General features: G+C 39.9%; 3 protein-coding genes across 5 annotated transcripts; all 3 read right to left on the reverse strand.

Moving 5' to 3' along the window:
* Nucleotides 1-1,349: 1,349 nt before the first annotated feature.
* LOC115746738 (guanine nucleotide-binding protein alpha-1 subunit) lies at nucleotides 1,350-9,902 on the reverse strand. 2 transcript variants are annotated; one of them, XM_030682637.2, is made up of 14 exons: nucleotides 9,535-9,902; nucleotides 7,712-7,889; nucleotides 7,510-7,582; nucleotides 6,179-6,216; nucleotides 5,990-6,079; nucleotides 5,768-5,845; nucleotides 5,498-5,605; nucleotides 5,259-5,360; nucleotides 4,570-4,625; nucleotides 3,567-3,701; nucleotides 2,785-2,878; nucleotides 2,561-2,620; nucleotides 2,400-2,479; nucleotides 1,350-1,786 (listed from the first exon to the last, which is right to left on the reverse strand). In XM_030682637.2, the coding sequence occupies exons 2-14, from the start codon at nucleotides 7,796-7,798 to the stop codon at nucleotides 1,609-1,611; spliced, it is 1,179 nt and encodes a 392-aa protein (XP_030538497.1). In that variant the 5' UTR covers nucleotides 7,799-7,889; nucleotides 9,535-9,902; the 3' UTR covers nucleotides 1,350-1,608. The 2 variants fall into 2 exon arrangements, with proteins under 2 accessions (XP_030538497.1, XP_048133804.1); XM_048277847.1 differs by lacking the exon at nucleotides 9,535-9,902 and adding an exon at nucleotides 9,157-9,300.
* A 2,951-nt stretch (nucleotides 9,903-12,853) lies between these two features.
* LOC115746740 (2-hydroxymuconate semialdehyde hydrolase-like) lies at nucleotides 12,854-14,328 on the reverse strand. 2 transcript variants are annotated; one of them, XM_030682638.2, is made up of 4 exons: nucleotides 13,667-14,328; nucleotides 13,462-13,557; nucleotides 13,249-13,316; nucleotides 12,854-13,082 (listed from the first exon to the last, which is right to left on the reverse strand). In XM_030682638.2, exons 1-4 carry the CDS (start codon nucleotides 14,294-14,296, stop codon nucleotides 12,965-12,967), a joined length of 912 nt encoding a protein of 303 aa, XP_030538498.1. In that variant the 5' UTR covers nucleotides 14,297-14,328; the 3' UTR covers nucleotides 12,854-12,964. The 2 variants fall into 2 exon arrangements, with proteins under 2 accessions (XP_030538498.1, XP_030538499.1); XM_030682639.2 differs by lacking the exon at nucleotides 13,249-13,316 and having other exon boundaries at nucleotides 12,881-13,082.
* Nucleotides 14,329-16,293: 1,965 nt separating this feature from the next.
* On the reverse strand, nucleotides 16,294-19,858 carry LOC115746741 (pimeloyl-[acyl-carrier protein] methyl ester esterase-like). Its single transcript, XM_030682640.2, has 4 exons — nucleotides 19,082-19,858; nucleotides 17,860-17,955; nucleotides 17,346-17,413; nucleotides 16,294-16,622 (listed from the first exon to the last, which is right to left on the reverse strand). Exons 1-4 carry the CDS (start codon nucleotides 19,715-19,717, stop codon nucleotides 16,514-16,516), a joined length of 909 nt encoding a protein of 302 aa, XP_030538500.1. The 5' UTR covers nucleotides 19,718-19,858; the 3' UTR covers nucleotides 16,294-16,513.
* Between the last annotated feature and the right edge of the window lie 222 nt (nucleotides 19,859-20,080).

The following is a 20,080-nucleotide window of genomic DNA, read 5'->3' on the forward strand; positions in this document are numbered from 1 at the left end:
CATTTTGGTCGATGTAGTCTTGAAAAAGTCCCAATCATGTTTCCAACTTGTTGCTGGTGTAATTCTAGCGTCAGGAAATTGCGCGTGGCAAATGGAAAAATATTTCAAATTGGAGATTTTTTTTTTTTTTTTGGTCGAAAAATTGGAGCTGCCATGTTGAAGTGCCGATGCTTGAATTTCTTGGCGGCAAGTAATTTAAAAAAAAAAATTAATCATTCAGTTTTTGCGAAATAAAAATATTTTATAAATCATTCAGTTTACAAAAAATTAAGGAAGTTTAACCTTGACATCATTTATGCAATTCCCGAAAGTTTTGAGCAAGGAGTGAGTGTTACTTCATCCTGTTAAGCCAAATTCAAATGATCAGTATGAGAAAGGCCGATCTTGAAGGCGGTAAACGTCTTCCACAATAGCACGGCATAATCTTCTTTTCTATCAGTCTCAGTAGGACATTGCAAGCGTCACGGGATCCACGATCACGAATGGCGAAAGGGCCAATCCACCTCTAAAACACATCGACTCCAGTCTTTGGCTTGCTGTATCCACAGGAAGCCGGAACCTTTTCGAGTTGTTAAGGGCTCCCAATCTGTCAGGTAGACATGACCGGAGCATCCCAGCATACCCATTCTCCCCGAAAAAGGCCTATCGGTTTTCTCTACGACCACTGATTAAGCCGCGAGAAAAGCCTCACTAAAAAAAGGGTGAGAAGTGCGGTGACGACAGCCGCAAGCATCATGGTTGCAGAATCCGACCACTTCCTGCTATCGCATACTGCTTGCCTCGACCAAAAGAGGGGCTGGTATGTCGTAGAAGGCAAGAAATGAGATTGATGCATAAGTGGACACCTCAATGCATAACATCTTCGCTTCCGCTGACAGCGAGAGACAGCTAGTAAGGAGGCATGGCTATGCCAAGCACAGTCGCCGCAACATCCCAACATGCCTCGCTTCTCTGGAACTGCTCACATTTCTCTCACTTCCCAAGAAGTGAGTGTTACAGTTTACAGCAATGCACGCATTCACTACTCGAGCCTTTGTTAAAAGTACATGCTCATTCTGATTCGAAGCTCCGGCTTTCAATTCTAGATTGAAGAGTTCAACAATTAGGCAAGTGAGAGATTGGAAACCCCCCCTCCCCCTCTCTCTCTCTCTCCCCTCTTGCAAACGCATCGACATTATCTGGTCTGAAAAGCCAACGTTTGCTGATATACTTTTGTTTTTATTTTTCTACTCTTTTGGCCGTCAGGTTTGGACAACATCCTGGATACGGAAGACGACCAATTATCTGAGGGCATTCTTGAATCATTTGATAACAAAACCCAAAACCCTCAAGGGTACAAGCTCGAAAGATGGCGATACATGAACAATGATTTGATAAACATAGACACTAAATCGGTTTCAAAGAGTACTTTTCCAGGGTAAATCAAAGAGAATAACCAAAAAAGCAATGAATATTTTCAAATTGATTGTGCAATTTTAAGTAATGAGAATTCAAAAATTTTGAGCCTGCGAAAGTGTGGTACACCTTGCCTGCTCCGATAGCAGTATGCGAAACCTCCTTATCTCCAAGTGTATATAGATCGTCCTTTTCTCTAACCGTAGTCAACTGTCACAACAGACCTGCCTCAAGGAGATTCCTTCTTCTCAAAGTCTCATCTACGAGCTTGAACGTCTTCTTTACGAGTTTCTGATCTAGTGCAGTCGTCCTATAGATCTTGAAGACCCGGTCCATCCGCTCGGGGGCTGTGCATTGGTAATATAACTCCTCAAACTTTTTCTTCACGAATCTGAAGGCGATGAATCAGGAAGAGAAATTAGCAACAAGTCAATGTTTTATGAGCTCCATTAGAGCTCTTATTTAACTATAGCATGCTTTGAAATATCAGAAGATAAAAGTTCCGTGCGTCTCTAATGTTTCGTGTGTGAAATGAGTGCCCCCAGGGCGCCCATTCAGAAGACCGAGAATGTAATACAGGAAGAACGGTCATCTTATTTCCACTAAGTCAACTAATCAACATGCATATAATGCCATTCAAGTTAAATTCAAGAAAAACGAGCCTTCACAAATCGGGGAACTCATACTGCCCAAATCAACTATACATATTCAGAAGTATTTTACTTTTAAAGGAAGTCTCGTTCAATGAGAACAAAAGGAACTATTTGAGCGCTTGACATAATTATATGAGACGAAAAAAGTACGTTTTTTGCCCTACAAAACTTTTGGGTTACTAAGAAAGAAGCCAATTACTCCATGTGACATTCAAAGACTACAATTTCCCTCATCCACAGTTGCCATGGATTAATGGTTCATCCAAAGCATATCTTCCCATTTAAGCACGACAGTATAGTTTCTACCACTCATGTCCACTTTGATATAGCAATAAAACCATAAAGGCTTACTCGTAAGCATGTTCGATCTCTTGTTTCCCAGTTGAAACTGACTCGTAATCTTTAAACCACTCGCACACATTCAAAGGAACCTGCACAATAATGACAACTAAAAATGAAACGGAATGGCTTTCGACTACAAGATTACTTGCCATGGTCATATAAGTTATTACCTTGAGAACTTTTTTCTCAAATATATCAAACTTGTTTAGGAACAACATGAATGATGTTTTCTGCAGGCAAATAAAGAAGCTGGCATAAGCACATATAAATTAACCGTATAATAGGCCTAAGAACTGATCACAGGAAACAAACAATTAAGCAGAGCAAAGAAACATAATACTAGAAAGAAATTTTGTATGAGACAATAACATGTGATCATGCATAGAAAAGGGACCTCAAAACATGGCTGCTTCAACACCCAGTCAAAGAGTTCCTTGGTCTCCATCATCCGGTTCTTGTTTTCATCCTCAAAGAGTGTCTGATCATACCTGAACGTTGCAATGCAGTTATGAATTCAGGTATAAGTTAGTTGTCTCAACCATACACCTAATGACAGAGTTCTCAAAGGAATTGAGAGAACAAATAGTGAAGAAATGCACAGGTCCAAGCAAAACAAGCCAAAATTGGAGCACATATAAAGCGGGAATAAGTAAATTCAGTTTCCAGCCCTCTGTTCACGGAACGTAACTAGTTGTACTTGAAGGGTTAATATGGCCCAAAGTTCTACATTGATATCCATGGCCCTTTTATTTCTTCTTTTATTTGTTTTTGGACGCATAACAAGTGAGGTCTCTCATTTTAGAGCATTAAAAACAGAGTTGAATATTTCAACTGTCCCTCATTTCGTCTGCTTCAAGTTTTACGTCATTTGAGTCCCATCATTCAGTGCCAAACACAGACTTGTGCGCCGTCTCTAGTTTTAGTGATGCTCCAGATAGATGCAGAAGAGTGATGAGTTTTAGAAAGCACATATATGTGTGTGTGATGAGTTTTAGAAAGCAGATGCAATAATCTTAGGACCTATTACAAGCCATGCATTACATTTTACACATTATGGCCATCAGATCAGGAATCAAAACAAGGCAGTTAAGATGTCATGAGCAAAAAATGGTCAAAGCTATTGTCTGCCAATGCGAAGGCTCGAGATGTGGAGACAACGTAGGGTAAGATGCTTACTCACTGATGGCAGCACAGAAGATTACAGCTGAAACACCCTCAAATAAATGGATCCATTTTCTTCTCTCGTTTCTTTGGCCCCCAACATCAAAGAGTCGATATACTTCACCGCTTCTTTTGTTTTCCCCAACAGGACTGCAAAAAACATGTTCAAACCATATCAATGCATTTGTGCAAATCTGATATGCTCCACCGACAAAATATAAATGTTTATAATCTTTCCGATGGATAGAGTCATGGTGGCATGAAATTGCACTCATATGTAAACATAAACATCTGTCGATTAATGCTATTAGTAATAACTGTTGAGCTGTAAATAGCCAGATCTTCTAGCTCTAAATACGTAGGAAAATTGACTGATTGTTAGGAGTAGATTTTTTATTCTGGTTAAATCCCATAAATCGTGGGATTGTAATTGCTCTCCTATTTAGGCTTTGTTTCCTATCTTGTTTTGCTAGGATTTATCTGTGTATTAGCCTATAAATATAATACTGTAAAGCAGCAGAATATATGAACGAGAATAAGAATTTCTCTCCATCAAGCTCTCACAATAATATATGTTAATCTGTAGACAACTTTCCTGCAAGCGTTTCTTTAGATACGAGGACAAACGGCATGACCATACAAATGATATAATCCGACACATTGCAGCTGAAAATCTTAAAGTGGACTGCTGACACGTCTTAAAGACTACAATACTACAAACCAGAGAGTCCTCAAAAGACGAGTATACTAAGAAATCACACAGTTATTTTCGGAAAGAGGTCATGCCAGAAAAAAGCCTGTCTGCCATTGAGTGCTTTTCAACATCAGACATAAGATTGTCTCGAATCGACTGCTTCCACTCAAGTGGGAACGGCTTCTTTCGTGTTAGATTGTTGAGTGGAATTAGCAACGTCTAGGAACAGTTGCATTGACATATTTGGAAATTAGAATAAAATATCCGAAAAAGAGTGAGAATAAAAGGTTGGCAGACCCAGTCTCTAAGCAGCAAACTATTCACCTGAACTGGATCTCTACAACACCAGTAGTGCGTACTCTGGCATATAGAACATCATCCTGCAAAATCAAAGTACCCCAGGATACAGTAAAGAAGCACCGCCTAGAACTAGATTAAAAGGATAGTGCATTGTATTAACACGGAAGCAACCGAACTAATGTTAACGTGGCACTATCCAGTAACTGGAGGAACCCCAGAAACAAAGTGACCCTAACAATTTCAAGAAACCATCCAGCATAATTGACCCATATTGCAGAAAGAGAAATAACAAAAAGCGTCATAGCAAGGTAACTTCTAGATCTAGTGATCAGCCTTTCTCATGGTTCATTTCTTTGTATTGCTCAGCAAAAAACCAACCACAGTGCTTCAACAGAAATATGTAAACATCACACAGCCTTTACCGACAGCAGCAAGCGAAACCTCGGACCTAGATGATAGAAGACCTTTTCTATCCTAATCATGTGCTTGCTGTAACTCATTTTACTAAAACAGCCCCTTGTTTCAACCTTTTAAGAAAGTGATAGTCAACCAACTCACATTGATGTGGAGCAATCATAGAAGATCCGTCTCAGAATGTTACAGAATTCTAGCATGGCTTGCCTATTGAGTCAATACAACTTATACAGATCATGTCCTCATTCTTTCTACAATGACGGCATGAATATTTAGAGAGCATGATGAACATCAGATACCTTCGTTGGGACATAATTGATGTCAGAAAATCTTTGCAGGTTCTCCATAAAATACTGAGCACAGTCAGGAACTTGGAGCCTATAACCACAGGCATAAGTCTCCTACAGCATAGGGGGTAAAATTGAAACAATCAGAATGATTCATACAGCAATTGCTAACACTGAAATGAGAAGTTATGAAGAAGTTATTGCCTTTGAAGCAATACATTCATTTCATTTCAACTATAGGAAATAACAACCTGAATTGCGTCATCTTTCCACAAACTTTCAATCTCCTTAGCAAGCTTTTTAGTGAGGCATGGATAATCCAACCTGCCTCCAATTTCCGACAATTTTTCTCCAATATCCTGTGCAACAAAATTTATTTCCGGTAGATGTAGCAGTAAAGCCTGTTTATTTTTTTCTAAATCATCTGGTAGATTGTATTTAGTTATTGTTTACAAATATAATGCTTCAGTAACCAACTTGAAAAAATATCATAGATGCTAGAAAAGGTCAAGCTTCAAAACCTTGTTTTCATCGGTTATGACGTACTTTGATGAATCTCCATCATTTTGAGCCAATTCCTTCGACCCATCATGCAGAATCTGTTCATGTATATTCACATGACTTTAAAACAAAGGATACAACTTGTTACATGATTCTTAGTTCAGGAATTTACACCTTATATAAATCAATGGTGCGTTATGCAAATGGAAAATAACCAACACACCCTTTCACGTATTGCATACTTTTATTGTCTGATAGACATTTGCGTGTATTACTGGGACATAACTCTTTAGTTCAGACTCGTCAAAGCCAGTTTGGAATAGGAGTTTTATCTGCACGGGATAATGCACAGTAGAATCCGATATTAGGACTTTCACTTGACAATGTAGTCTAATTTCGATTGTGGTGAAGACTGAATAGTAATGCATTACCTGCTTGAAAATGGTAGACTTCCCTGATTCTCCAGCACCTTCACAAAAAAATACGAAAAATTTCAAGTTAACCAAAAAGATTGCATATAAGATAATTGATACAAGTGGAAGACGCATTGCATTGCTTTCAGTTTATGAAGATGTTGATTTGACATAATTTAGCTCATTTAGGACCAGAAAATTTGCACTTCAAGGGACAAAAGCGCATCAATTCCCTGAACAATTAGCTGGCGTAGAGCATCCAGTCAAATCATCGGGAGTGTTGCATGTACTTAAAGCATCATGTTTTTCACTTAGCATCTTGCAATGAGTTAGTAAAAGGACACAACAATGCGCCTCAGTTTTCTGATTTCTCGTAATCAGTGGGCTTAATCAAAGTAAACTAGTGTCGTTAATACTTCAACAAAGCAAAAGTCTTGAAATGAGGTTTACTCCCAGAGGTTTGTAGGTAAAAAAAAAACTGGAAAAGATAAACAAGATAAATACTTTATGACAACAGAATATTTGCTTTATTAAGGGGGATGGCTGTGAGGATCAATTTGTAAGTCCTCAAACCACCTTTTAATAATGGAATATCTTCCTATCATTATTCCACACCCAAAACACCTTGAACAATATCCACTCATGTCATTTTAATAAGTGATGTTGAATATTACACATCCCTTGACTCCGGGGTTTATATGCTCTTTGAATTCATGTAATCTTCATCTACTATTCAACTTAAGTTTTTGGGTTAAACTTACTAACATGGCTCGGAGCCGGGTTCTACCCGTTTATTTCGCCTGTGAGTGAACTCCGTTTGTCAAATTGCACTTGTCATTCCTAATTAACTTGCATGTGAGAGGGGCTGTTGAAATACTGCTTGACTAGGGGATTTAAATGCTCTTTACATATATGTGGTCCCCTTCTACCTAAGGACTCAATCTTTTGGTTGAACTTTCTAATAGGTGATACCACATTTTTCCAAACACGATTTTCTTACACTGGAACTTTGTCAAATATCAAGAGATCCATCAAAACACCCATTTTCTCACCATCCTGATTCATAGTAAACTTATGCATGGAAACCAAGCAATAAGTTTAACAGACCACATGCTCCGTATACACTGTTTAAAAGTCATGGCAGGCATACAAAAATAGAGCAGCCTCAAAGTCACATTCGACATAAACCTAACTATCTTCGCCTTGGCGTAAATGATAAAAATCATCCACATGTATTCCCTCTCTTTGGACCTTTTAATGTGATTTTCAAATCTCCACATTTTCATACATTGAGTCGAATCTCTTTCCAAAAATCCAATCTAGTAAAGAACTATCAATTTTATCTTTACCAAGTAGAAGGAGTTTCTGAATGTGCTTTTCAGCCTTTGTTTCTTGCTCAATCCGTCTTTCGATTTCCACAGCCTGTAATTGAAGATGCACAATCAAAATAAGGGATCACAGCAAGTGAAAGAACCATTAGTTAAGAGCATACACAACTTGGCTATTTAGCAATAGACCATATTTTCAGCATCCAACTGGTTAAATAATTACCTGTGCATTCTCTTCTGCATCTGTGTCATGATACCGACGGTTTTTGCTGCAGAGCAATCCCATGTTTCCTATGACAATAGACAGCATAGAAAGAGCAGCTATCCAGCTCACCAACTCCGTACTTATTTCCTCCAAAAACTCCCAGTCATAATGTGCTCTAGATTGGCTAGATTTGAGCCTAAAAGGAGCCAATACAAAATAACTCCAATTAGAAACTGTTCGGGGGAACTCTGCCACATTTGACATCCAATCCAATCCAATCCAAAAGGATAAGCTAATAGGTGGAGGTAGACTACATGAATATAAAGAGCATTCAAGAACCTCTATCAAGCAATGTGGGATAATATTTCAACACCCCCTCTCACGTGCGAGCCAAATTACGAGCGGCACGTGCAAGGTAAATACTGGCTCTAATACCATGTTAGAAAGTCCAACCCAAAAGCTTAAGCTAATAGGTGGAAAGAGAATACATGAATATAAAGAGCATTTAGGGCCCGCTGTCAAGCAATATGGGATAATACTCCAACAAATAAGTTAGTCTAGTCCTGGATTTTCCAAGCTAAATAAGTTTCCCTTTGCCGAGAGTACAAGAGTACCATAACCTTTACAAAAAGTAGGTTGCAAGCCGGAAACATGTCACTTCTTGGCCTCGGAGCCTATTAGTTAGGATTTTTTTTCCCAACCAACCAGTAAATGATTCATATCTCCTGCTAAGGTAAATATCCCCACCTATATTCCCCTATATCGATAGGTTGTTTGGTTCAGCAAGTAAGAAGTCAAGGTACTTCCTCGCTTCTTCCACAATCAAAAAGTCATGAAAAAGTTATAGATGAATTTAAACATCAAGACGTACATTTCATAACAGATTTGATAAATTTATGTGTCAAATAAATGTCAAATTCCAGTCCCCAAGAACAGAAGCGTAATCGAAATAGAGCAAAATCCATTCCAGAATTCCGGAGGGAGAATGATGGGAGCTTTAGTGGAGGTAAAAGTCCATGAGAGTCAGGCCACTAGAAGCCCCTGTTAATAGCAGAACGAAAGCACTCCGAAAATTTCCGGACACTTATCCCAAAATTTATTCAATCAGTTCGGGCACACCCATATCTCTAATTAGCTCCATGTATAACGATTCTGGTCTGAGTTAGCTAATCTGCTTGAGAAATGTAGAAGTAGACCTCCTCTAGTCTATTTTCTTTTCATTTACCACAAAACTTAGCAACTAATTGCTCGCAAAATAAGCACATTGCCTACTCTCCAGAATAAATCCCAGCAAAGATTCCCGCCCATATTGCAATATCTTGGAACCGACGCGATCTCATCGCTCTGATCAACACGCCACTGCAACCTCACGACGAAGACTTCTTCTGTCGTCCGTGTACGCAACAAACCAACATCAACACGCAACCAATTTTTACTACAGCCAAAAGAGGAAAAATCCTGACAATTAAGCTCCGGAATGCAGTCAGTCACGACAATAAACGACCGTCTAAAATCTCGGGAGAAAGCTCGCTCACTACCGCAGACGGACACGCGACGCTCTTCTTCATAGAATCCGCCCAAAAAAAGCCACTGAACCATCACAACCCATCGCGGAACCGAAAAAGAAAAAAATTTCAAATTCCCTCCGTCGCGAGGCGAAAATCCGATGACACACTCTAGCGACTCTACCGATTCACGCTCGGCGGAAAAAAAAAAAAAAAGAGCGAATTCGCAGCTCGATCTACGCAGCTTCTAAAAGATCAAATGCACAGGAATTCGGCGGAAGAGACATGGAAACCGAAGATCTAGCGACACATCCGAGTAAAATTGAGCTCGCTTACCTGACGCGTGGCTACTCCTTCAAGCTTCGTCGAGTACAGAGGAGTAGTAGTAGTAGAAGAAGAAGAAGAAGAGCGAAATTCGTCCCCAGATGCCGCCCTCCTCAGAGAAAGCAGAAGAGCCAGCAGAGAGAGGCCAAAGAGAGAGAGAGATTAAGGAGGATAATCTAGTTTAATGAAGCATTTACAGTGGGATTAACAATGGAAGAAAAGAAAGAGGGGGGGGGAATCTAGAGAGAGAAAGTGAGGAGCGAGAGAGAGCTTTGATTTGAAACGGAAGGAAACAAGAATGGCAGCTTCTCTCAAAGCAAGAGAGAGATGGCGAAATTCGGAACAGACGAAGGGGAAAAAAGAGCGCCGAAAGCTGCCGCGAGATGTTCGGTCTTGGCAGTCCTCTCTTCGGTCAAAGACTCGAAAAAAGCAGCACATTCCGACACGAACATATCATTAAAATATCCTTCTCGCTTGTCTATCGTCCAGCTCACGTGCTTGTTTTTGTTTTTGTTTTTTTTTTTAATTATGTTCTATTTATTTCGCAAAAAAACAAAATAACAGTTTGAAAAAAAAATTAGCATCGCTTTAATTGCTTAAAATGATTGGTAAGTGAAAATTATTTTCACCGTTCATTCATCCACGTAGCCGATACGAGTGATCGTTCTTTCAGAAAAAGCGTTTCTTGAATATATTTTTTACGAAACGAACGGAGCCTTTCATGTACACGTGATACTTAATAACTCAAGCTTTTTCATTCGAACACTGTTATCCTCGTCCAAATTTCACGTGTCTATTTCTAATTCGATTCGGTATCTTTCATTTTTTTGCTCGAGCGAACCCGCGTGCTTCGATATAGCTAAGATCCTCATAGGAAAATATTGTCGGCCCCAAATATAGGAAAGTACACGAGTCCTGCTCCATGCTAAGTAGGTAGGGGTTTGGGGGAGTCGCTCCGGTGGGATCTCAAGGAGACAGCACTCTCTGAACACGAAACGGCTTTACGAGTTAAGCCCATAATTTTTCATTAGTAATTCAAGTTTGGCCTTATGAGTAGCTAATGTTATATACGTTCTTTTTCGCAAAGATATGAGGTGCTAATTCTAATAGAATTCTCTATTAAACGTAGCCCTAATTTAAGAGTGAACTAGAATAAAATCTCGTATCTCAATTTTCTCTTTCTCGCTATATTTTTCTTCATTGTGATCGTGCACCGAAACCTAACAGAAATTGCTCGGATGGGCATTAATCGAGAGCTCCAAAAGCCTAAACTACGTCGATATCATATGAATAAGGACGAGTGAAATTGCATAATTCCACATGATCAATTTATTAATTATTATAGCTTCCAAAAAAAAATAATTATTTATATTTTTCGGCCAGATAATGTTATGTTTTTTCTTTTTCCTTTTTTATTTTTTGGCATGTGAAAAGAGGGGTACACCGAACAACGGTCTTGGGAAGAACACATCATTGACTAAAAATCTCGTGTATTCAGAGAGTGGACTGGTCTTCGCCTTTTTCTGTCCCTTTCCCTTCTCTTTTCTCTTTCTTTCCACGACCGCTAAGTTTTATGTGGTGGCCTTTTTCCGGTGCGGCGATACGATAGCGCGGCTCATCTCCGCCGTCGATTCGCATTACTTTTGGAGTCATACAGATTAGCCCCTTCCGTAGAGTTTGCTAGAGCCCGTGAAGCATCGACACTCTTCGAAGGTCTACGTATCGTGTCGTATCCGACACTCCAGCACTCTCAGATACTCTCTGACATGTGATCGACACATGGTCAAAGTTCCGGATATTCTAGGGACACGAGAGTCCAGCATCCCAAAACACCATTTCGACAAGCACACTATCCATTTTAAGCATTTTCAATAAATTAAGTGTCTTCGACCAAAAAAAGTAAAATAAATCATGTGTTAAAATGTAATTTTATCAAAAATATATATATACTTAAGTCATATACCAAGCCAACAAAAAAAACTAATCGTGAATTCATAACGTAAGAAAACGATGAAACTCACTGCTACTATTTTCACATATACGTGATAATTTATCATATATATGTAAAAAATATACATTTAATATACATGTTTCAACGTGTTAAAATTCTCTTTTGATAAATGGCGTGTCCGTATCTTGTGTTGTGTTGGGTCGTGTCGTTTCGTGTCACGTTTTGATTATACTTAGGCTAGAGCAAATTATTTATATATTAAGTTTTTTTTAGTCAATGTATATATTAAGTTATTGAATGAAGGCTTTGAGATCACGTCCTTCGGGAACCCGTATTTGCTTTTCTTATTATATGCTTCCCTAAGTCGACGGAAGCGTGAGAAAGAGTATTCGAATATTTAAAAATTAAATCACTCTTTCGTCCATAGCTTGAGTTTTTTTTTTAAAAAAACAATTGATAATGACCTCACAAAATATTGCAAAAAACATATGTTATACAATGTCTAATAAAATTACGTCGTAACTAATATCTTGGGAATGACGGGATGGTAAATTGTGGTCGGATAAATATAAAGAATGGAATGAAATGAATATTACGTTAAAAAGTAAAGGAAGAAAATCCGGATCATGCTTACCATTATCAAAATTGTCGTTGTTTGCTAGTACTATACTATAGTCTCCAAATATAAAAAATACAAATACTATCCCTTAAAACAAGGTACGGAAGAATATATCCCTCATCTAATTTAATCAAACAATACAATTCCAATCTCTCCAAATATATTTTCTAGGAACAAAATAAATAAATACTTAAATAATCGGGTCTTAATATCGGCAGAACTCATCTAATGTCGCAAGCATCGCGACTATTTCCTTAGCGAGTGGGTTTTCCACTCCGTGGCCCCCTCTCCGTCTCACCAAACTTTTACCTTCCACTCTTCGTAAATAAACATTTGAACCGGCCGAATTGGACCTCCATATTCAATACACGCTTCGATAACTGAACCCCACACTTTCAAAGGCCCTATCATAATTAAACTTACCGAATCGACCGGTTTCGCCTCTAAATTTAAGGTCGTTTTTAACAGCGAAGAAGACCTGAGTACGAAATTCCAAGGAGCTCGAACCGTTCGGTTCGAGGCACGACCCACGACTCGACATCACGCGACGGACGTCTCTTAAATTAATTGACCCCGCATAAGAAGAGGGGTAACTAACTAATGCGAAAATCGAGAAAAAGAGGGAGGGGGCGGCGGGGGGGGGAGGGGGTCCTAAGAAGAATCGGCTTAGAAGACAAATTGCTCCACGCACCGAAAAATGACGTCATCAACGTTTCGCAATCGACAGATTTCCACATCATCCCGCCACCTAAACTTAGCGGCGACATTAAAACGTAACCACCCACGCAAAATTCAGCTACCTTCCTAATAATTTAATCGATCAACAATTATGTAGGCCCGACATTAAATTATTTTTTGACCTTATGTAGGAATCACGGGGGGCCACGTAAGAAACTCTCCACGATCTTGTTGAATCGTGCCGTGTCTTCAAGCTGAGGCACGTGCCCTGTCTTCTCGATGACCTCCAACCTCACCTTCTTCCCCAGAAGCCTGCACAAAAAATTAAAATAAAAAATAATAATAATAACCTATTTTCGCGTTAAATTGCCAAAATTACTTTCCTAATGACACATTAATTATTTTTACGCGAAAAATAGTCGGGATTCTAATCTCTGATTAAATAGCTAAAAAAAAGAATAATAATAATAAGGCGTACTCTTTAAGTTCGGTGGCCATTTCGACGGGGAATATCTGGTCGTTTTCTCCCCAAACCAGCAGCACGTCCTGCGATATATTTCATAGCGAGTTTCAGATAATTGTGAAATGAAATTTAAATGGATATTTTAAAATATGGAAGCTGTTTTTTTTTATCATGTAATTATGACGTAATATATGACGATTTTTGTGAGTTCTGGGCAGTGAGTAGTACCTGCTGGAGGGCGGAAACATGAGGTGTATCGTCCTTCCCCGTGGTGGATCCCCTCAAGAGCTCTATTTTTTCCTTCCTATTTTCCGAATATAGTCTCTGCGGGAAAAAAAATAATACAATATTACGTCATTATTCGTAAACCTGGCCAAAAAAAAAAATCAAAAGAAATTATTGAAGAAGAAGCAGTAGAAGACCTAATACTTACGCGGATCACGTCATTCAACACGAAATCCGGGACCAGGCCGGAGACGCGCCGGGACACGGCCAGCCCCAGGAGCCTCCTCATGCTCGCGGCGGTCTCCGGCAGCATGACGTCGGCGGGGCTCTCCGCCTCCGCCCTCCTCGCCATCTCCGCCCCGTGGCTCCTCCTCCGGTTGATCCCCGAGCTGGCGATCACCGCCTTCTCCACCCTATCCGGCCACATCCGCGCCATGTGGTAGGCCACGAACCCGCCGTAGCTCGTGCCCACCACGCTGTACCTCTCCACCCCGGCCCTCTCGAGCAGCTTCCCGACCGAGGCCGCCTGGAACGCCTCCGACCTCTCGGCGGACCTCGTGGTGGACCCGCCGAAGAAGACCAGGTCGGGGACGTACACGTCGAACTCCGGGGCGAAGTGCTGGGCCTGTCGCCGCCATTGCCATATGGCCTTCGGCCCGAACCCGTGGAGGAACACGAGGGCGGGTCTCCGGGCGGATCGGGCGGGGCTCGGCCCCCAGAATTGGAGCGTGGTCTCGCCGTCGACGTCGATGGTCTGCTGCGACAGGCCCGACTTGATGAAGCAGCGGCGGAGGTAGCTCTCGTACAAGGCGACGAAGCTGAGGAAAGATGGAAGCATTATGTTGTTGAGGCATGAATATGCGAATAACCCGTTGTTTGCTTCCTTTTCATCAACAGACCGTGGCGAGAAAAGCCCTCTACATTTGGCCAAATTACGAATTTGCCAGGTTCTTCATGGCCACTCGATGACGTACGTCATCGGCTAATCGTACCGCCATGATTGCAAAATTGTGTAAGTTAAAAAAAAAAGTGACATTTTATAATTGTGTCAATTTAATTTTAATTTTTTTTTATCAATTGAGCACTAAATCTCTTACAATTGTGTCAATCAATCCATTTAACCGGTCAGATCTGACGTGAACTATTTCTAATAATATTCTTCGAATAATTAATTATTTTTAATTTTTTCTATATGTTTTTCTTTTCTTTTTTCTTTTTGGTTAGGGCAGGCAACCAAAAAAAGAAAAGAAAAAACAGAAAAATTTTATTAAAAACAAATAATAATTCAAAAAATTTAAATATTATTAAAAATCATATACGTCAACTCCATTTGGTCAAATGGATTGAATTAACACAATTACAAAAGGTTTAAAACTAAATTGGCAAAAAAAAAGAATGAATCGATACAATTGCAATAGATTTAAGATTTTTTTTTAAATTTTTCCTTGCAAAATTCTATATACTTAATAGGGGTGAGTGGTTTTAGGGTCGATTCAGATTTCTCCTGAAATATACTTATCGAAATTGCTTTCCCAATTATTAGAATTTGGAACCTACCCTACATAGGATTTATCGGGGCCTAGCCAATTTCTTCTTTTATGCTTCATTTTTACTTAAGCAAAATGAAAATGGGCGCAACAACAAAAATGAGAATTCATCACCTGTTCATAGCAACAATCCATAAAAAATGAACACGTAAATTAAAATAAACAATACAAAATTCAAAACACATGACATAAAACTTAATTATAGAACACACAATCTTTCATGAAAAATTGGCCGTTAACAACTCAATTACACTTTCTTCCTTTTCGTGGCAAAAATCTAGCTCTACTTTTGCTTTTCATTGTCACTGATTCTTTAAAAAGTAAGTTTTATTCGATCAAGTGAATAAATTGCACCTCATAAAGACATTTACTCAAGTATATTTTTAATGATTTTATATACATATATATATATATAAATTGTTTTTCATTATCACTAATTCTTTATAAACGAACCGGTTCCCGGTTTCATTTTCAGGAACATGTACCACGTGTTTAGTTCCTGATTCCCGAGAAAATTGGACCGGAAACCGAACCGGGCACCTACAAAACCCTCAAGTAAAAATGAACTTAGACACTTTGGCTTTCTCATTCTATGGAACCTTGATCTTCTTCTTCTTGAGAGCGATTCATTCGCTTTCTCCCTCTCCAAGAAAAATTTTCTCTCCTAAATCTCTTCCTCTTGAAGGTTGAGATGCTGCTCTTCGTTGTTGGCACCATTGCCGGCCGCTTCTACCATCGCACAGCCAAGCCCCGTTGTTTTCTGTTTTCCGACTGGGAGAGCACATGCATAGCTTAGACTTCACTCGAGACCTCTTCGCCGGTCAAGATCACCAGCAACAAGACCTCCGGAACCTCCTATTGCTAATTTGCTCGCAGTTCGCAACTATTAATCACGTCTTCAAGGCAAGATCTGAATATGTCCGCTCACTTCATTAAGAACATATTCTCGAAGATCTCGTTTCTATTTGGCCAAAATTCGATAGAGTTAGATTTAATTTTATTGATTTCTCGCACTGCTCTATGCCTTATATTCGCTCTACGAGGGAGTTCGTCACCTTAAGTCAATTGTAAGCCAAATTGGCACCGGAGGCAACGAAGTACGAATTTTGTTGCTTAAGGTTTTCTTAAAACAAAGCTAGGTCGTTCAACTGGATTAAGTTGTCATTAAGTTTGAGGTCGGCTCGACTCGAAGCTAACTCGTTCTCATAAATTCGAGCTCGGCCCAACAACGTTGTCGAGCCAATCAGCTCTCGGGCTCAAGATCACACTTACAGAGGTCGTTCGAAAGTATAGAAAGACCTAATCATCCCATTAAGTTAGAGAGAAGCAGGGTTTGATATTGGTAACAATCAGACATAGACAAGCAATACATTAAGTTGAGATTGCAAGGTGGAATTCCTAGGGCAAGGACCGGCCTGCCTCAATCCACCAATAAGCTAGAGCTAAGCAAGCCATACTTAGGATTAAGATTGATTAATTACAACGCAAGAAAACTTAAAGAAGACAGGTCACATGAGAAATCCTTTGAGGATGCTGTTGAATCGCAGGTGGTCTTCGACCTGTGGCACGTGCGCCGTGTTCTCCATCACTTCCAGCTTCACCTTCTTCCCCACAATCCTGACAAATTTCAATTTTTGTACAGAGGAAACTTAAGTGTATATTGTAACTTTTCCTACTAATTTCTCTATATTCTTTCTCTTTTGTAGCATTTTGAAATTTGACTCTTTTGTAGTGTTAAAAAAATTTCAGTCTTTTAAAACGCAATTATTAAAACGCATGTTGATGTGTAGAGTTGTTTAATTATTTATTATTTAGAAAACCACGTCTTTTAAAAAAAATAAATCGGAAGAAAAGCATATTTATGGTACGTTTGTTTCGCGGAAAATGAACCATTCGGAAAACATTTTCGCAGAAGCGATCGCCTGTACCACTTATAAACACAAATGATCGGAAAATATTTTCATCGTCGAAGAAAATATTTAGACTTAAATTGTTATTGATAATGAAATTATTTCTCACTAGCTAATTATCTATTGAAAATAACACAAGACCGTTTTTTCTTTTTGAATTTTTTTTTTTCGAATCATTCATTTTCCGCGGAACAAATGAACCCTTTAAAAGAACTTCCACCGTGCTCTTGCTAAATTTCGATTCGTTCTTTCTGAATTGCTCGACTTCAACTCTAATCCAATCAAAGGATTTCTGGTTTTTAGGTGGCAAAATCATGATTTGAAGATCAAGATTAATGACGAAAGTTCATTTTGTCCAAAAGATAGTTAATCTAACTACTTAGACTGAATATTAATGAAGCGATAGATGCGTTAGGCAGAGCATACATACTCCTTGAGTTCAGTTGCCATTTGCAATGGGAATAATTGGTCATGGTCTCCCCATATCAACAACACATCCTGCAATAGTCCCAAAAATTGAGATCAGATCCAATGGAGACATATGAAAATGGGAAAATGATGTCTCTGAATTTTGATCCAATATACAATGTGGTTCCCGAACTTTTAATTTGACCAGTATAATCCATAAACTTTGACCCAATGTACAATGTAGTCCATGAACTTTTAATTTGACCAATATGATCTCCGAATTTTTAAAACATGTTCAATTTAGTCCCTAAACTATAAGAAAATTTCCAAAGCCGTCCCCGAACTTGAATTAATGGAAGGATTGTGTTGAACATTTGCGTATAATCCAGGGACTAAGTTGAACATATTTCAAAATTTCATGAACCATTTATGTCATTATCTCTATGAAAAATGGCAAAAAATATGTTTTTTTTTTTTGGCGGGGGAGGGGGGGAACAATTACCTGTTCAATCCTTACCAAAAAAAAAAACAATTACCTGTTCAATAGCAGAAATGTGGGGTTCGTCCTCCCTCCCAATGGTCAATCCCTTAAGAAGCTCTATCTTTTCCTTCCTATTTTCCGAATACAATTTCTGCAATTTAACGAGTCAATAATCAAATCCACCTTTATATTATGGACTACCTATCACATGATATGAAGAATTATTCTTCATTTCTTCCTGTCATTTTGCTGGAAGACAAACAAGATAGATAAAAAGCGTTCATGGAGTACAGAAAAAAATGCAACATTAATAGGATAGGAGTCCTTCCAAAACAGTCCTGAGAGAGAGTGGACAATTTCAAAGAGAAACTCAACGCAGGAAACCATGATGGCCCCCCAGCTTTTTGAGCACGTGATTCTCAGAGGAACTCTCCTAGCAATTTCCTCCAGAGAAGGTACAAAACCCTTGTCTATTATCTCATCAGAAGCAGAAGGTGTTGTGAACTACATAGCCAGATGATTCCTTTTTCTTTTTCTTTTTGTCTATTTCTGAGCTAACTTTTAGTTAATAGAACCTTGAGCTATGGTGCTTTTAGCTAGTATTGAATGTAATCTTACCCACCTTGATTTGAAGCTATTTACCTTTTAGATCCCGAAAAATTACTAAAAAATTCCTAAACTTATTGCGATTATGCCAATTCTATCCTAAATCATTTTTTTTGTTGTTGATTGAGTTCTAAACCTTTTGCATTTATGTCAATTCAGTCCGTTTAGCCGGTCGGTTCCGTAATGGATAATTTTTATAAAACTTAATATTTTTCAAATTTTCAGTTTATTTTTTATTTTCCTTCTCTTACTCTTTTTTTTTTTCCTCTATTGGCCGGAGAGGATTGCCGGAGCTCACCGGCCACTGGGCGAGGGCCCCAAAGACCTCGCCAGCGGATGAAGTTGCAATTTTTCTACATGGGGGTCACGAGACTATGTCACACCATTCACTTGGAGAAGGAAAAAAAGATAAAACTATCAAAACTTGAGTCTCAGGCTAGCCATCTCGCTGGATTATGAAGTTTGAACACGCCTTTTCTTCTTTCGCCTAATCGCTTACACTTTTGTTTCTGGGACTAATGTTAGCTAGGTTCAATTTAACGTGGCCCTGAAGTTGTAGTACAACTTTGGAGTTCATACATGGAACTGTAGATTAATAACAATGTAGGAGAAAAGCAACGGCGAATGAAACGAGCTTCTCTGAGGATCAGAGGGGGGAAACTGCAACTCACATTGATGACGTCGTTCAATACGAAATCCGGCACCATGTGCGCAATGTGCTTGTGCACGGCCAGATCGATCAGCGTCCTCAGGTTCGCGGCGGTCTCCGGCAGCATGAGGTCCTCGATGTTCTCCACCTTGGCCCTCTCCAGCAGCGCCTCGTTGTCCCCCTTCGTCATGTTGACCCCGGAGCTCGCGATCACCACCTTCCCGACCCTCTCGGGCCTCATCCGCGCCACGTGGTACGCCACGAACCCGCCATAGCTGGTCCCCACGACGTGGAACCTCTCCAGGTTCAGCTCATCGGCGAGCCTCGCGACGGAGGCCGCCTGGAAGATCTCGGTCCGCTCGGCGGACCTGGTGGCGGAGCCTCCGAAAAAGACCAGGTCCGGGACGTAGACGTCGAAGTGAGGGGCGAGGCACTGGACCTGCTTCCTCCATTGCCAGACGCCCGGGGGGCCGAACCCATGGATCAGCACCACCGGGGGTTTCCGGGCGGCACCTTCAACCTTCGGGCCCCAGAACTGAATGGTGGTCTCGTCGCCAAGCTTCAGTGTTTGCAGCGAGAGGCCGGCGTTGGCGAAGCAGCGGCGGAGATAGGTCTCGTACAAGGTGACGAAGCTGAGGAAGGGCGGCATGTTCAGCATCTTTGTTTCAAAGTGTTGATGGAGAGTGCCAGGAAAGGAGAGGAGAGGGTTGGTTTCTTAGGTGAAGAAAGAAGAGAGATGCTGACAGTTTTTACAGTTTGCTCTAGGGGAAACTCCATCTGAATTTGAGCTGGTGAGTGCGCGCTTTTTGGCTGGTAATGGCCAACAACGTAATATTCTCTTCTATGTTCCTATCTTTCTGGGTAGGTTAACCTACACTCACATGATCCGAGTCAATCGCAAACGACTCCACGCATCTTATGGATGCAACTTTGCATTCAGAGGAAGAAGACATTGCCTAAACCCATCCTTAAGGGCGCATTAACCTCGGAGACTCTATTATCTAACGGTCTTTAAGTGACT

This window comes from Rhodamnia argentea, chromosome 4, assembly GCF_020921035.1.
Source record: "Rhodamnia argentea isolate NSW1041297 chromosome 4, ASM2092103v1, whole genome shotgun sequence".
Classification (NCBI taxonomy): Eukaryota; Viridiplantae; Streptophyta; class Magnoliopsida; order Myrtales; family Myrtaceae; genus Rhodamnia; species Rhodamnia argentea.

What these genes read in the sequence shown, in the direction of transcription:
- LOC115746741 (XM_030682640.2), bottom strand. Translation starts at nt 19,717, where the DNA reads ATGCTGAACATGCCGCCCTTCCTCAGCTTCGTCACCTTGTACGAGACC. An exon ending in ACATTTCTGCTATTGAACAG is followed by an intron (nt 17,414 to 17,859) that starts GTAATTGTTTTT and finishes GGACTATTGCAG; the next exon opens with GATGTGTTGTTGATATGGGG. An exon ending in ATGGCAACTGAACTCAAGGA is followed by an intron (nt 16,623 to 17,345) that starts GTATGTATGCTC and finishes GAAATTTGTCAG; the next exon opens with GATTGTGGGGAAGAAGGTGA.
- LOC115746738 (XM_030682637.2), bottom strand. Translation starts at nt 7,798, where the DNA reads ATGCTGTCTATTGTCATAGGAAACATGGGATTGCTCTGCAGCAAAAAC. An exon ending in ATGCAGAAGAGAATGCACAG is followed by an intron (nt 7,583 to 7,711) that starts GTAATTATTTAA and finishes CTTCAATTACAG; the next exon opens with GCTGTGGAAATCGAAAGACG. An exon ending in TTCTGTGCTGCCATCAGTGA is followed by an intron (nt 2,879 to 3,566) that starts GTAAGCATCTTA and finishes TGCAACGTTCAG; the next exon opens with GTATGATCAGACACTCTTTG.
- LOC115746740 (XM_030682638.2), bottom strand. Translation starts at nt 14,296, where the DNA reads ATGCTTCCATCTTTCCTCAGCTTCGTCGCCTTGTACGAGAGCTACCTC. An exon ending in TGTTGAATGACGTGATCCGC is followed by an intron (nt 13,558 to 13,666) that starts GTAAGTATTAGG and finishes TTTTTCCCGCAG; the next exon opens with AGACTATATTCGGAAAATAG. An exon ending in ATGGCCACCGAACTTAAAGA is followed by an intron (nt 13,083 to 13,248) that starts GTACGCCTTATT and finishes TTTTTTGTGCAG; the next exon opens with GCTTCTGGGGAAGAAGGTGA.